The following is a 13,259-nucleotide window of genomic DNA, read 5'->3' as shown; positions in this document are numbered from 1 at the left end:
TTCAATTGGATTTTATTGTTCACTTCTTGCTCCAAAACACTGTTAAATTTTTGTACACTGTAGAACAGTTATGTTCCTCTCTAGAGGTGGTGGCATTTCAATGGCTGATGAGGTGATGTAAACACTCTCTCTCTCTCTCTCTGTATATATATATATGCACATATAATTTTAGTCAGCAAAGCACTTTTGGATTCATTATTATGAGACACAGTGATCTTCTACAGTTCTATCATTAAAAGAAAAACTCAGTTGCTCATATTTCTTTGTTGTAAATAGACACCAAGATAGCACCATTTTTGTTAGGTACTCTCTCTTTGGATGTACGAGGTCTTCTAAAAAATTTTTTTTCCCAACAGTGTCCATACATTAATTAATTCTAGTTAGTTAATTCCATAGCAGCCTCACTACAGCTGTAACTTTGTCTGGCATGGAGAAGTACTTTAAGAAAAGATGGACATGATGTAAAACCCCCTTCCACTTCTATACACTGAGGAAGTTTAGATTTGGATCTAAATATTGATGCTTGGAACCCTGATTTTAGAAATGCTATTTAAAAAAGAAACATGGCCTTTCTGTAACCAGAGTCATAGGTCATGTAAAATTTTATCCCCATCCTCCCCACACACACACTTTTTTTTTTTAAACCACTTCAGTTAACGCTGCAGAAACAATACACCTCAGAGGGAGTGCTCTGGAATCGACCTTGGCTTGTGTTAATTGTTAGCTAAATTCCATTTACAGAATCTTTATTGCTGGTAATGCACAAACCAGAAAGAATTCAGTTTCACTTTGCAGATTGCACGTGGAGCTGGCCACCATCAGAGACAGGATACTGGACTCGATATCTTGGGGGTAAGAAGCCAGACTCAAGATACCACCTTTACAAAGTCACTTTTCAGAAAATACTTGCACAGTAAGCTCCCAGTGACAAGTTAATCATCTACAGCAGGCTTTTCAAAAGTGTTCAGGGTTGGCCTAGATCTGAATACATTGAAATCTATGGTAAAATGTCAAGAAACTTCATTCAATGGGAGCAGAATTAGACCCTTATTAAGTGCTTTTGAAAATTCCACCTTTAACAGTTAAATCAAAAAAACTTTTCCACATAAATTCTTCATCTTAAATATGTCCATTATGTTTAAAGCCAAATGCAAATCCATATGAAACAGAATCTGCATATGATAAATTCAGCAACAGGAAAGGATGTGGTCAAAACTAGATTAACGTAGAAACTTTTTACTAAGAGCTTACTTAAATGTAAGAAAAAAAACCAGCTAGATTAAGGTAACTGTTTTCTATTTCACATTAAACTATTTATAAATGTCTTAGTTCTATCTGCAGTGGTCCGTGACAAACACATCACCCAAATGAAAAAGTATTTTACTGAACTACATGAACACAGTGAAACTTTATATTTGAACATCGATACTTCAGCCCTTCTACGCAAGTGTGACACACTAACTACAGTAAAGTTTCACGTGATAAGGCTTTTTCATTTCTCCAGAGATGATGAAATGTGCCATCACAGGGGGATACACAAACAATTAACGAATGGATCAGGGCATTTTTAAGTCCATTTTAAACCTGAGTCAACTTTTTTGTGTGGTCAATTTCAAATTCAGGAAATTAAAAAAACAAAACAAACAAACAAACAAAACACCAATCCCCCTCTCAACCTAGGGAAAAATATTGCAAAAGATTTTCTTCTCGCCATGCACCTGTTTTCCAATCAACTCGCTATCAATTATAGAGAAGACTGAAATGCTTTAATGCCTGTGAAACAACAGTAACACACACTTCACCTTCAATGGGAAGACACAATTCATTCACCAATAATAAGGCAATCTGCATGTCAGGAAACTGACCTGTCTATTCAAAAGTATTGATTTCCAGTATACATTTAAATACAAGTCAACTCAATTACAGTAATTTAAAGTTGGATCATGTAACACTAAGCAGTTTTCATGATCCCTTAAAAGATTACTTACATTTGCAACATGATTTTGTTCAGAAACACACCATCTACCAGATCCATATACATAGTCAATTTATCTTCATTTTCATTCCCTAACGGGCCAAACGTCTTCACCTGTCAGAAAACACAGCAGATATTTTAATAATCCATCACAATTTTCTTACAGAACTTAAAATTGCACTTGTCCCAAGTCTCACTAGAAACTGCCTCCAACCCCACTCCTGCCAAAGCAATTACAAACTGAGTAGCCAAACTATCCCTGCACATCTTCTAAACACAGAAGACTCATCTGCAAATAGGCTTTCTGACATAAGGGGAGGGAAGCAGCCCTGCTGTAAAACCGTTGATTTCAACAGTGCTAGACTTGTTTACACCAGCATTGAATTTAAATCAGGATTGGATGTTTTTCTAAAAGATCTGCTCTAGAAATTATTCTGGAGACAATCTCTGGCCTATGTTACACAGGAGGTCAGACTAGATGATCACAAGGGTCCCTTCCGGCCTTGGAATCTATGAATTTGACTCAAGCTTCTTCACAACCTTGTTCTCGCTGCTTACACATTTTTTTCTTCCTCCAGCAAGAACTGTGTACCTGTGTCATAAAAGCAAAGGGCAGTGGTTCTTATTCAGTGACTCTGATCACCCACAGGGACCAATATTTTTGGATGAGGGTGCCCAGGCCTATTTGACAACATTGTTCACATTTAAATTAAAAGATTGAGACAGATTCCCAACCAGAGGTGGATGTCAAATTCATAGAAAGAAAGTTCCTTGCTCTAATTGTACCAGGGCAAGATTTATACCATCCAGGCTCCATTCTCATTCTCCATTCCAAAGGTGTGGTTTAACGCTCCCCATTTCAGAGTCACACAGTTCTTTTTCAGATTCCGGAAAAGATTCATCCCAATTACTGATCTCACAACACTTATCTATGGTTCATGTGACAATCATATCCTGGAAGGTATTTTTGCTTTGGGCCTAGCATTCAAGCTTCCAAACAGCAGGTAAGTAGCAACAGCATAACTGAATTCCTCTTTTCAAGATAGTCCCCCCGCCCTCCTAGGTCAAAATCACTTTTCTTCTATGGACCTATTGTGAGCAGCACCTAACAACTCGCTAGCTCTCAGAGAGGAAAGTTTCTTTTTGTTTTGCAGGCAGATCGCTAGCAGACCCCCGGACTGGTCGCAGACACATATGCTGCAGCTTTATTTAAAGTTGAAAAATAGAGCTACTTTGTAACTGGAATAGACAGCTGATATTATTTAAAATAACAAGGACCCATACACCTGTCCCCCTGCCAGCCGCCAAGGTGGGGATAATTCAGCCTGGCCAAGAGATCTCTGCATGAAGTTGTTTTTAAGAATCAAAAAGCAGCGTTGGGGGTGTGTGCGCAGCGGGAAGCCAACCTGTCCCCAGCCCCTCGGGGCAGGCGGCCAGGTGCTCCCCGGGGCGCGGGGGAGCGGACAGCCCCTCCCCAACACACGTCCCAGAACCCGTAACAATGAGGCGCCACTTACCCAGGTCACCAAAGGGCTCTGCAGGAAGAGCTCCATGAGCTCGGAAATGGTCACGTCCATGTTCGCGGGGCTCGGCTCACAAAGGCGGCGTGCGAAGGGCTCGCTCACTCGGGAGACAAAGGCGAAGAGCCCATGTTCCGCGGCGCCAGCGCCCCGCAGGAGTTGCTTAGCAGAGGAACAATGCGAGGTCCATCCCCGCTTCCCCTGAGGGCACGCGGTGCGCGGGGCCGCCCCCTCTGGCTGCGAGTCCGCTCGCCAGGCTGCCCCGCCAGGGATCGGAGCCCCTCGGCTGCAGACCGGTCCCTCCGCCCCCGCTCCTGGCAAGGGCTCGCTAGTCACTCCCCCAGCGGGTTGCGGTGTCCCGGCAAGACGCTCCCACTCCGCACAACTCCACGGCGGCAGGTTAGTCGGCGCGGCAGCAGCGGGTTCTGAAGCGGAGTCAAAGGAATCACGCGCCTCGCCGCAGCATTGTCAGCGCGAGGAAGGGGCGTGCGGGGAAGCTGGGTGCATTAATAATAATAAAAGAGCACGGCCTAGAAACTCCCCTGCGCTCCAGAGAGGCCAGGCAACGCGGAGCCCCTTGTAGCAGAGCAAGCGATGCAGCGCCCCTCGCTTCACGACTACCTGTAGCAACTAGGAAAGTCCCTGCACCCGCAATTAGACAGGGGGTGGGAGGGGACGGTAAGGAGGAACTTTGACAGGCATCGCCGGCTGCAAATGGCAGGCTGGAGAATGGACTGAACCTGACCAATGGGAGCTGCCGCTGGCTTTTTTTTGGTGTCAGTTAAGCTTGCTGTTACTTTGGAGCTGAACGAACCCTAGGAGGGGCGGCTGAGGTGGTGGGGCGAGAGGCGGCAGGCTGGTCACTGCGGCGCGGTGGGGAGGTGCATGCCGGCGCTAGCTGGGACGCGGACGGGTGGCGCGTGGGGGCCTGGCTCGTCTGCGCGCCCGGGGGAAGAATCCGGGCTGCTCCTGGGGAGGGGGGTGATGCCCGCGGGGGAACCTGCCTGCAGATGGCTCCCAGTGTGTCCACCACGCTCCCTTAACTCAGCGTGTGGGAGCAGTTACCCGTGCCGAAGGCAGAGGTATCAGTCAGTGCCCAGAGATCGGTATTGAAAACCAATTCTTGTTTTCCGAGTATTGAACAGGGCGGATCTAGAAACGCATAAAACTAAAAGACAATGAAGGGGGGCGAGGGGAGGAATGGAGAGAGAGAAAGAGAGAGAAACCTCCTTTGACCTGCAGGATGTTTTTCGTCTATGCTAATAGCCATTGCTAGCATGACCCCAGTACTAGCCCGCTTGTGTTTAAACATGAACTCATGCCCAGGGCTTCCCAAAGCCGAGGGAAGGCGGTTGGGCAAGTGACCGTTTAGACACAGTACCCAAATCCTTCCGTTTAACCTCGGAGCTCTACTAATTTTGAACTTCAATGGGAGCGGATGACTAGATTCAGTGATCTCTTTCGTTCAGTTCCACGTTCTCTCGTTTTCGGAGGGCTCTGCTTATTGTCTCTGACTTTCCCTCATCCCTTAACCAAAGGATGGCAGTGGGGAGGCTGTGGTATTTATATGAGCCATGCACGGGGTTAGTTCTCCTTGTAAATTCTGATAGCTGCATACATCCCTCCTCCCCTTCTTTCATCAGCTCAGCTGCCAAGTCTGCACCATGTCCGGTCTGAGAGGAAGAGCAGCAGGTTGCTGAAGCCAGTCCGTGTTGATCTATACACGATTGGCTGAAAGACACCTAGAATGAGTAACTGAGTCATTCAACCTCTGCAGCCCTCCAAAACTAGTTTTCTGAAGATAGGTTTCCAAGCAGCACCGCAAAATACAACAGGTAGGGTGGGGACTTCTTGTGTTCTTTTCAGTAGTACCCAAATTAGCTACAACTCGATCATCACTTCTATTTGTCCCCATGTAAATGACCATAACTCTTATTCATACACTCACATAAAATTCCTTGGGAAAAAAAAACCCCACAAAAATAAAATTAGGTCCCTCTCTGCCCCAAAATGCAATGGCATAGAAAAACACTCAATGGTGGACTGTGGTTTCTCTGTGTGGTCCCCAAAATTAGTATACACTATTGCATGAACCTCTCTTCTATTGTAACAGAGGTTGAAAGGGAGGCAAGACAGTCATGCAGTTAAGACATTGAAATGGGACTCGAGCTCTAGATTCAAAAGGCTGCTGCAGACTTTTTGGGTAACCTTAGTAAAGTTACTTAATCTCTCTGTGCTTTAATTTCTCCACGTGTGAGTCTGATCTAAAGCCCACTGAAGTCAGTGAAAAGACTAATCGCCTCCAGGGGGCTTTAGATCAGACCTTAACTAGGGCTGCTAACTCCTTACTGACAAAAAAATTGTGCAGTTAATTAACATTTATAAAGTGCTTTAGGTGGAAGGCAATATAAGTGCAACATATTATTAAATTAATGGATATATTTTGAAAAAGCAAAATGAAGACTCTCAAAGCTACTGAGATGTGTTTAAGTGGGCTAAAACAAAGGAAACCCAACGGTGTTTTAAAATGTATTACTTTGTGTCAAAGATACTGAAGGAAGCAAAAAACAGAAGAGGGAAAAGGAGAAATCTTGACGCACAGTCAGACAAGTGAGAAGCATAAACTACAGCATGTCTATTTTTTAAATACATACAAAATCAGGTGGTTAATTCTGGTTACACTCTACTAGTTGTATTCTTTAACAACACTTGCAGCATTTGACAGTAGTAAATATTTTGTATATTGGGATATGGATGCCAAAATATAGTCTTGGAAAAAGGAAGTGGGAATTATATTCTTTCAGACAGAATTTAGCTTATTTGAGCTATAAAAAATGCAGATAATTTAACATGCTGCATGATGGTCCTATCAAATTCAACAAATTGCTAGTAGGCATTTTGATAGTTACAATAAAATCTGTCCCATTCATTGGTTCTCAAGAGTTGAAATGAAACCACTGTATGCAAAATTTTAGCATCTAGATAGAGATTACTACATTTGTTTTTCACATATGTAGTATTTTATTTAACCTCTTTATCAGCCTCTCCATCACTGGTTTTCCTAGTACAGCCTATCTTTTTATTGTTTAGACACTAAGCTCTCTAGGTCAGAGACTGTTTTTATTTTTGGGTATTTTAGAGGGGTCAAGTACATTAGCAGAGGTAAGCAAGTAGGAGAGAATACCTCAATAAAGATACCATTTAAATTATTTTCTGCACTTTTCCCACTTTGTCCAAGGAAAATATCAGCTGGTTTGAACAATATAGCTGTACAGTTTGTAAAACATCTACTGCTAAATGATAGAAGTCAGTGTTAATTGTAGTGTCTTGTTCATATCATTTAAGTTGGGTTTTAGTGGCTCATAATTATAGGTAGGTAAGTAGATCCTTGATCCCCAGGGGCCTGTTTCTTGTAAAAGTCAATGGCAAAAATCTCCTTGACATCAGTGGGAAAAAGATTAGGCCCCATACGACAGGAGGAAAGAAAACATTCTCTCCAAGTTAGAGAGAGTTGCTGAGACAACATGGGATTGATCACAGTCACTCATCTGTCATTTAAAGACTAGGTAAACTAAGTTGAAAATCACTTCCTGTTTGAACAACCTGTGCTCTGTCTACTTCATTAAATCAGTCCACCCGGAAAACATGTTTATCTACCATTCCCCACTGTAAGAAGTGTAGTATCTTATTGCAAATCAAGATAGGCTCATGCCTCAGAGTTCAGATCTGCATTTGGATGTCTGCACAACTCAGGGCTCTTCCTATCTAAGGGGTTGGTTAGTAGAGACACATTTGTAATTTAGCAGTGGTTCAAATTTTACAACCACCCCTGAACTTTTGGGTGCTTGGCAGACTTGCTCTACATGAATTGTCACTTGCCTACATCCCTGTATATCTTCCTCTCTAGCTTTCCTGAGAAAAGTGAACAGCGGTATCTGAACAATAAACAAAAAAGTCATAAAACAGCGGGCCACACACCCATCAGTGTGCCTTACTAAGTGTCTCAGGGACCTATGAGGCTAACCATGAGAAAGAATGGAGAAAGAGGCAGAATAGTAATGGTTAACAATTTTTCTACAAGTTTTAGAGGGGTTGACTGTTACAATTGAACTTGTACCCTGTGATCTTCCATACTATTGACTGGTCTGTTCCTCCACTTATTTGTGATTGTTCTCTAGTGGCTAGAGCAGGGGACCAGTGATCAAGAAGATCTAACTGGCTAAAGCATAGGGCCAGGAGTCTAGAACCTTGGATTCTATTTTCAGTTCTGCTACTGACTGGCTATGTGACTTTGGGGCAAGTCATTTAAATCTCTTTAAGCTGTAACTTCCCCATCTATAAAATGGGGATAATTATCCGGTTTGTAAAGTGGTGTGAGATCCTCATCTGAAAGTGTAAACATATCCTTACCTGTCATGACTTGAGTGCACTTTCCTCTGTTCTCACAGAGTCCTAAGCTAGAGCAGTCTCTCAACATAGGATTTGGGCATTAGGAATGTGGGATAATTGAAAGGAGCTGTGGAGAAAGTCAATATAAATCACAAATTATAAAATCAGTGTGTGCTGATCTAAAGGCCCCAAGGGAATAAAAGCCTGCTCCTGAAAGGTGCTGAGCACCTCAGCTCCCATTGCATTCAGTATTTGGCCCCTCACAGCAGCAAATGCTGTGGGTGAAATCTTGGCTTCAGTAAAATCAGTAGCAAAACTCCCATAAATGGGAGTTCAATGGGCCCAGGATTTCACCCATGATTTCACTTCTCTGTGTAAGGAGATGAGTTCCATCTAGTGGATACAGGAAAGCACAGCATGCTTTCTAGTGGATGCAGAAAGGTACAGCATCGGTAAATGAAAATGTCAAATAACCAAATAGCTATGCTGAATTCAAGATAAAAACCTGCGGGGAGTGCACTTTTAGATAAAAAACCAAATTAAAATATAAGCTTTGAAAAATGGATGCACTTTGAAAGTGTGATACCTTTTATTTTTGTAACATGAGCTTCCATTCTTTTCTTCCACTGTTTCTCCCCACTCACAAACACACACGTTAAAAATATATATATATTACTCTAGTACCCAAAAGTGAATGAGGTGTTCTAAAACTACTTAAGAAGAAAGATGCCTGCCTAAAGAGTCTAAATACAAAAATTAAAAAAATAAAGGCTAGAAAGTTTTTTGGGATGAGTTTTTTGGGCCCATGACTAGGAAAGTTTGTTGCTTTCCAACTTCTACCTCCTATCCTGGAGCAGAGCCATGATTTTCAGGGTGGGGTCCTTCAGAGCACTCAGTTTTGGCTTAACTCTGCTCCTATTAAAGTCAAGGATAAAATTCCTATTGACTTCAGTGGGAGCAAAAATTAGGTCAATCCTGAGTGCTTTTGAAAATCCCATCCTCAGTGCATAAAGGTATTCTGGGGAACACGGAGGCTTCCCCTGCCTTCGGAGTCCTTGGTCCAATGTGATTTTTTCCCCCCTTATCTTCTCCCTGCTACAGATTCTGTCTCACATTTTTGACTCAGCCCTCACCCATACACACTGCTTTCCTATATTTACTCCCTGTTCGTTGTCTCCCTTACCATAGTATAATCAGCCCACTTTCCCCATCCTGTCTCACCAAAGCAACAGTTGGCTTCTCCAACACCTACCCACCTATCAAGAATTAAGTTTTTGTCCCTGTCCAAACCACTGACAGGATCTGGTGCTGCTGCTTTCAAAAAGGCAGTGAAATAAATGTTTATCTGAATGTGATCAGAGCTAGGTCTAAGCATGAGTATTTGTATGGATAACAGCACTCTCTGCTTAGATCAGTAAGGAAAATAGTGTGCACGTTAGTATTATGTGATTTTTCTAGTGGTTTGTAACATTCATTTCTAAATCTTTTTGTCAAGATTTGGCAAAAAGCTCATTTCTCTCCATTACAAATGCTGAACTTCAGCCTCTGAACAAAAAACTTAGTTACCAGAGCACCAAAACACACCAGAACAATGTCCTTAAGCAGCTAAGAGAATACAAGCCATTAAAAATAGAGACCATAATTATTGCCTGTATTTATTATTACTGCACACATTTCTAAAGCACCCACCACCATCATGCTATAGTTGTGTGACAGACAGACACACTACAGAAGAAAAAAATTTCTAAGTCCAAGCATTTTCAAATGTTCCTTTATGCTGACTGTACGCAGCATAATTCACCTCTCTCAAACTGTCCCCTGGCAACAGCTATAAGCATCAACAAAGCTACACCATTCATGTGTTGTCTGAAGTGTAAGGCCCTGAGTGATGGGAATAGCAGAATGTACAAGATTACAATACAGGACAGCTAAATTGATGGTAATGAAAGTAGGTTTTCTATTTCTCTCTGCCTAGGAGTGTCATTAAGAAACTTGCTTGTAAATATGACACTCTTGTTCACAACTAAGAGTCTTAGCAATGAAGAAAATTTATTTTAAATTAACTAGTGTGAAAAGAGCTGCTAGTGCAGCATTGACAGGAGATTCCCCATATCTTGCTGTCCAGTGTCTACAGCAATCTTTTATTACAGTATTTTAATCTTTTTACAAGCTTGAAACAGCTCTTTGTACAGCAAGTCTGCTGGCTCAGCCCTATAAGACAACTCCTGTTCCCTCCCTCCCCCCTGCCCCCCCAAAAAATCTAGGGGATTAATTCTTTTTGGTTTTGGAAATCTAATTTTAAATCTGATTTTAGGCACAAATGAAATTGTTGTTCTCCATTTATTGTTGTCTAGCACAGGGATTTTCAAACTTTCATCACATGAATAATATTTTAGTTGGTAGATACACATGCTCCAATTCACAACTTCACGCTCACTTGTAATCACAGAATATCCCCTGGAGCAGTGGCAGCAGTTGCTTAAGTGGAAAAGTGACACTTGGGAAGTTTCAATGTATGTTTCGTCATGTTTAACATAATTTAACAACGAGAAATAAGGAGAAACCAGTTCTGTGCAACCAGGGGCGGCTCTAGCTTTTTTGCTGCCCCAAGCACGGCAGGCAGGCTGCTTTGGCAGCTTGCCTGTGGGAGGTCCCCGGTCCTGCAGATTCGCGGCATGCCTGGAGCCGCTGCTGTGTGCAACCAGCATGCACAGACCAGAGCTGGGGAAATTCTGACCTAGTGGATGCTTTTCTGGGTTACCAATTTACCTAACAACTGGCAGTTTCCATTCAGGATGCCCAGGAATAGTACAATATGGGGAGGTTGTTGGATTGGGAGGAGGTGCACTAGCAGAATTGTTTATGGAAGTTTAGGCACTGGGACTGGCTCCCTGCAGCTAGTTAGCACACCCTCTATGGGCTTTCTGACCTAGCATTTTCCTTTCCATTGTAGAGCAGTCTCAGACAGATTCTACTTGAAGACAACTGAAGAATTTCGGGACAAGACAGACTACCTCACTGAGAGTGTTTCGTTTCAGTTTAGGCTCCTTTGAATGGGATTATAAAAATAAACGGATACGGAAAAGACTTGTTAGACTATTCAGATGACTTCATGCCATTGTCAGATTGTTCCTTAGAGTACATTCTGTAAGGGCCAAAGCTTGTTCCCCTCTTAACCATAGGCACAGAAGGTCCTAAATGTCACAATCATGCAGGGATCTAACAGAAGAGTTTTAACATCCTCTGTCCACCACCGAGTAACTAAATCCATAGCAGCATTAGGTGTGTGAAAGAGAAAGAAGGGGGTTGGGCCTTAGGGTCCATTACTGATAAATTTCTTACCTGATAATTTTTTTTGTTAGAAGGCTCTCTCTTCATTCACTAATAATGGGTTAATTGCCCCCTCTGTGAAATTCAGAGGCAACCTAATGTTGTTGCTGGAGGCTCCAGGACTAAGCCCCACTCTGCAGTTTAGGCCACCACCAAATTTCTTCCACAGCTGTAGAAATACTGCAGCAACTGATTATTAGTGTTAAGATAACTTGATATAATGTATCAGTTAACCTTGAGCCTTAGACATGTAATTGTTTTCCTTTAGATAAAATTTCAATTTGTGTTCTAGTCATTTACCAGACTATCGGGGGGGTTGAATGAGGAGAAAAGCCGGGCAACAGAAAATTATCAGAAAAGAAATATTACAACGTCTCTCCTCAGTTGTCACTAATGGAAAGCAGAGAAAACACAGCAGCAGTGGATGAAATAAGCAGAGTTTTAAGTGATGTAGCAGAATAATAAGTAGTAATGAAAGTTCCCCCCATAATAAGGCAAGGAATTATGTGGGCACCAACCCAGTAGCATCTCTCTACTGAAGGAGGCCTCTACAGAGAAATGGAAACCTACTTTTCCTCAGTGTCAGTAGGGGCTTCTGTGAATAGCTTCCCAGACGCTTAATATGCCAGCAGATGCAGGATTTTTATATCTTTCCTGCAGCAACTCTAAGGTCTTGGCATTTTGGGTAGAATGAGGTGAGCAGGGTACTGTTGGTATGTGAATGTCACATGCTTGTCCCACTGAAACACACTGAGATTGGCCTGAAAACCCACAAGTTTCTATCTCCGTGTACGAGCTGGCCCTCCAGGGCACATCCAGAAGCAAAAGAAACAATACACAAAGTTAGTATTGTGGGTGCACTCACAGTCTTGAATCATAAAATTACATACACCTCTTTCTCACTTTCCCTCGGGAAACATGCTGCATGGCCAGAGCACTAAACATGGTGAGTTTGGCCCAGGGATAGGGGGTGGGGGTGGCGAAGGGTGGTGTTTGTGCAAGATGGGACAAAGGGTCTGGGTTTCCAGAAGGGGATCAGTACAAGCACCTAGGGATACTATTCTGAATACTGGCACTGAAACTGAAATCGCACTACTGAGGGTAACGGAAGATGTTTGATGTTCGCCTGTGTGTTACTTTGGTGCCTCCAGAAGTAACTGCCGATTGGTGCCACAAAGTGTCATGTAATGGGAGAAGAAACAAAGCAGCTCTGCCAAGGAACCTTCGGCAGAGAATTGCACAGCATCTGCAGGGAAGTTTCCTAGTGTTCTCTATGGAGGATTCCTGGGAGATCTGAGTGTGTATTAACAAAAACTTTTCTGCAGAGCCCCCCCTAGAATCATAGAATAGAATCATTAGGGTTGGAAAAGACTTCAAGAGATCATCTAGTCCAATCCCCTGCTCAAAGCAGGACCAATCCCCAAAACACCCCCTCAAGGATTGAACTCACAACCGTGGGTTTAGCAGGCCAATGCTCAAACCACTGAGCTATCCCTCCCCACCACAGGGGAGTGTGAAGCAGATGCAAACAGTATCTACTGTTGTTAATTTTGATCCCTTCTCCCACGTGCACCATGTAACAAAATAAAGGATGCCGCTACCTTATGTAACTGTCAGGAAAAAGAAAAAGATACTTACCAGATCTCCACTCTCGCTTCAGACATACTAGAGCCAGACTGCTGGGACTGGCTAGACCCCTCCAGAGACAAAAGAGGTCCTGGCTCACCACACCACCAGACAAGCCTGGCGCCTGTCCCACATCCTCCTCCAACTCAACCTCCTTGTCCACCACTTAACCCTCAGAGTTGACTTCCTGGGCACTGCCTCCAGTCCCCATCAAAGTATCCACAGGGCTCTTGGCAGCAGAGGTGGGGTCACCACTGAGAGTGGTGTGCAGCTCCTTTTAGAAGTTGCATGTTTTCTGTGCCACACCAGAGTGACAGTTGGCCTCCTTTGCCTTCTGGTACACTTGCCTCAGCTCCTTGATCTTAGCACAGCACTGCTGCATGTCCCTATTGTGCCCTTCTCAGCCATCTGAACCATCC

At 43.1% G+C, this 13,259-nt stretch overlaps 1 protein-coding gene and 1 long non-coding RNA gene across 4 annotated transcripts in view; one reads left to right on the top strand and one right to left on the bottom strand.

Annotated features, from left to right (window-relative positions):
* The window catches only part of CCDC88C (coiled-coil domain containing 88C), a 147,945-nt gene extending 143,814 nt beyond the window's left edge, over nt 1-4,131 (bottom strand). For all 3 annotated transcript variants that reach the window (XR_003999944.1, XM_030558915.1, XM_030558916.1), the window contains exons 1-2: nt 3,493-4,131; nt 1,989-2,089 (exon numbers count right to left, since the gene is read on the bottom strand). Coding sequence is in view for 2 of the 3 variants with exons in the window: in XM_030558915.1 (XP_030414775.1) it covers nt 1,989-2,089; nt 3,493-3,552 (161 nt within the window). In the remaining variant the exon portion in view is untranslated. The remainder of the gene's footprint in view (nt 1-1,988; nt 2,090-3,492) is intronic.
* LOC115649848 lies at nt 3,823-11,195 on the top strand. The gene is made up of 3 exons (XR_003999945.1): nt 3,823-3,894; nt 5,139-5,330; nt 10,838-11,195. It is a non-coding gene; the product is annotated as an uncharacterized LOC115649848 (long non-coding RNA).
* The last annotated feature ends 2,064 nt before the right edge of the window (nt 11,196-13,259 follow it).

The sequence above is a fragment of the Gopherus evgoodei genome, chromosome 4 (assembly GCF_007399415.2).
Source record: "Gopherus evgoodei ecotype Sinaloan lineage chromosome 4, rGopEvg1_v1.p, whole genome shotgun sequence".
Lineage (NCBI taxonomy): Eukaryota > Metazoa > Chordata > Testudines > Testudinidae > Gopherus > Gopherus evgoodei.
The sequence above is the reverse complement of the archived record's forward strand: the minus strand, read 5'-3'. Positions and strand labels throughout refer to the sequence as shown.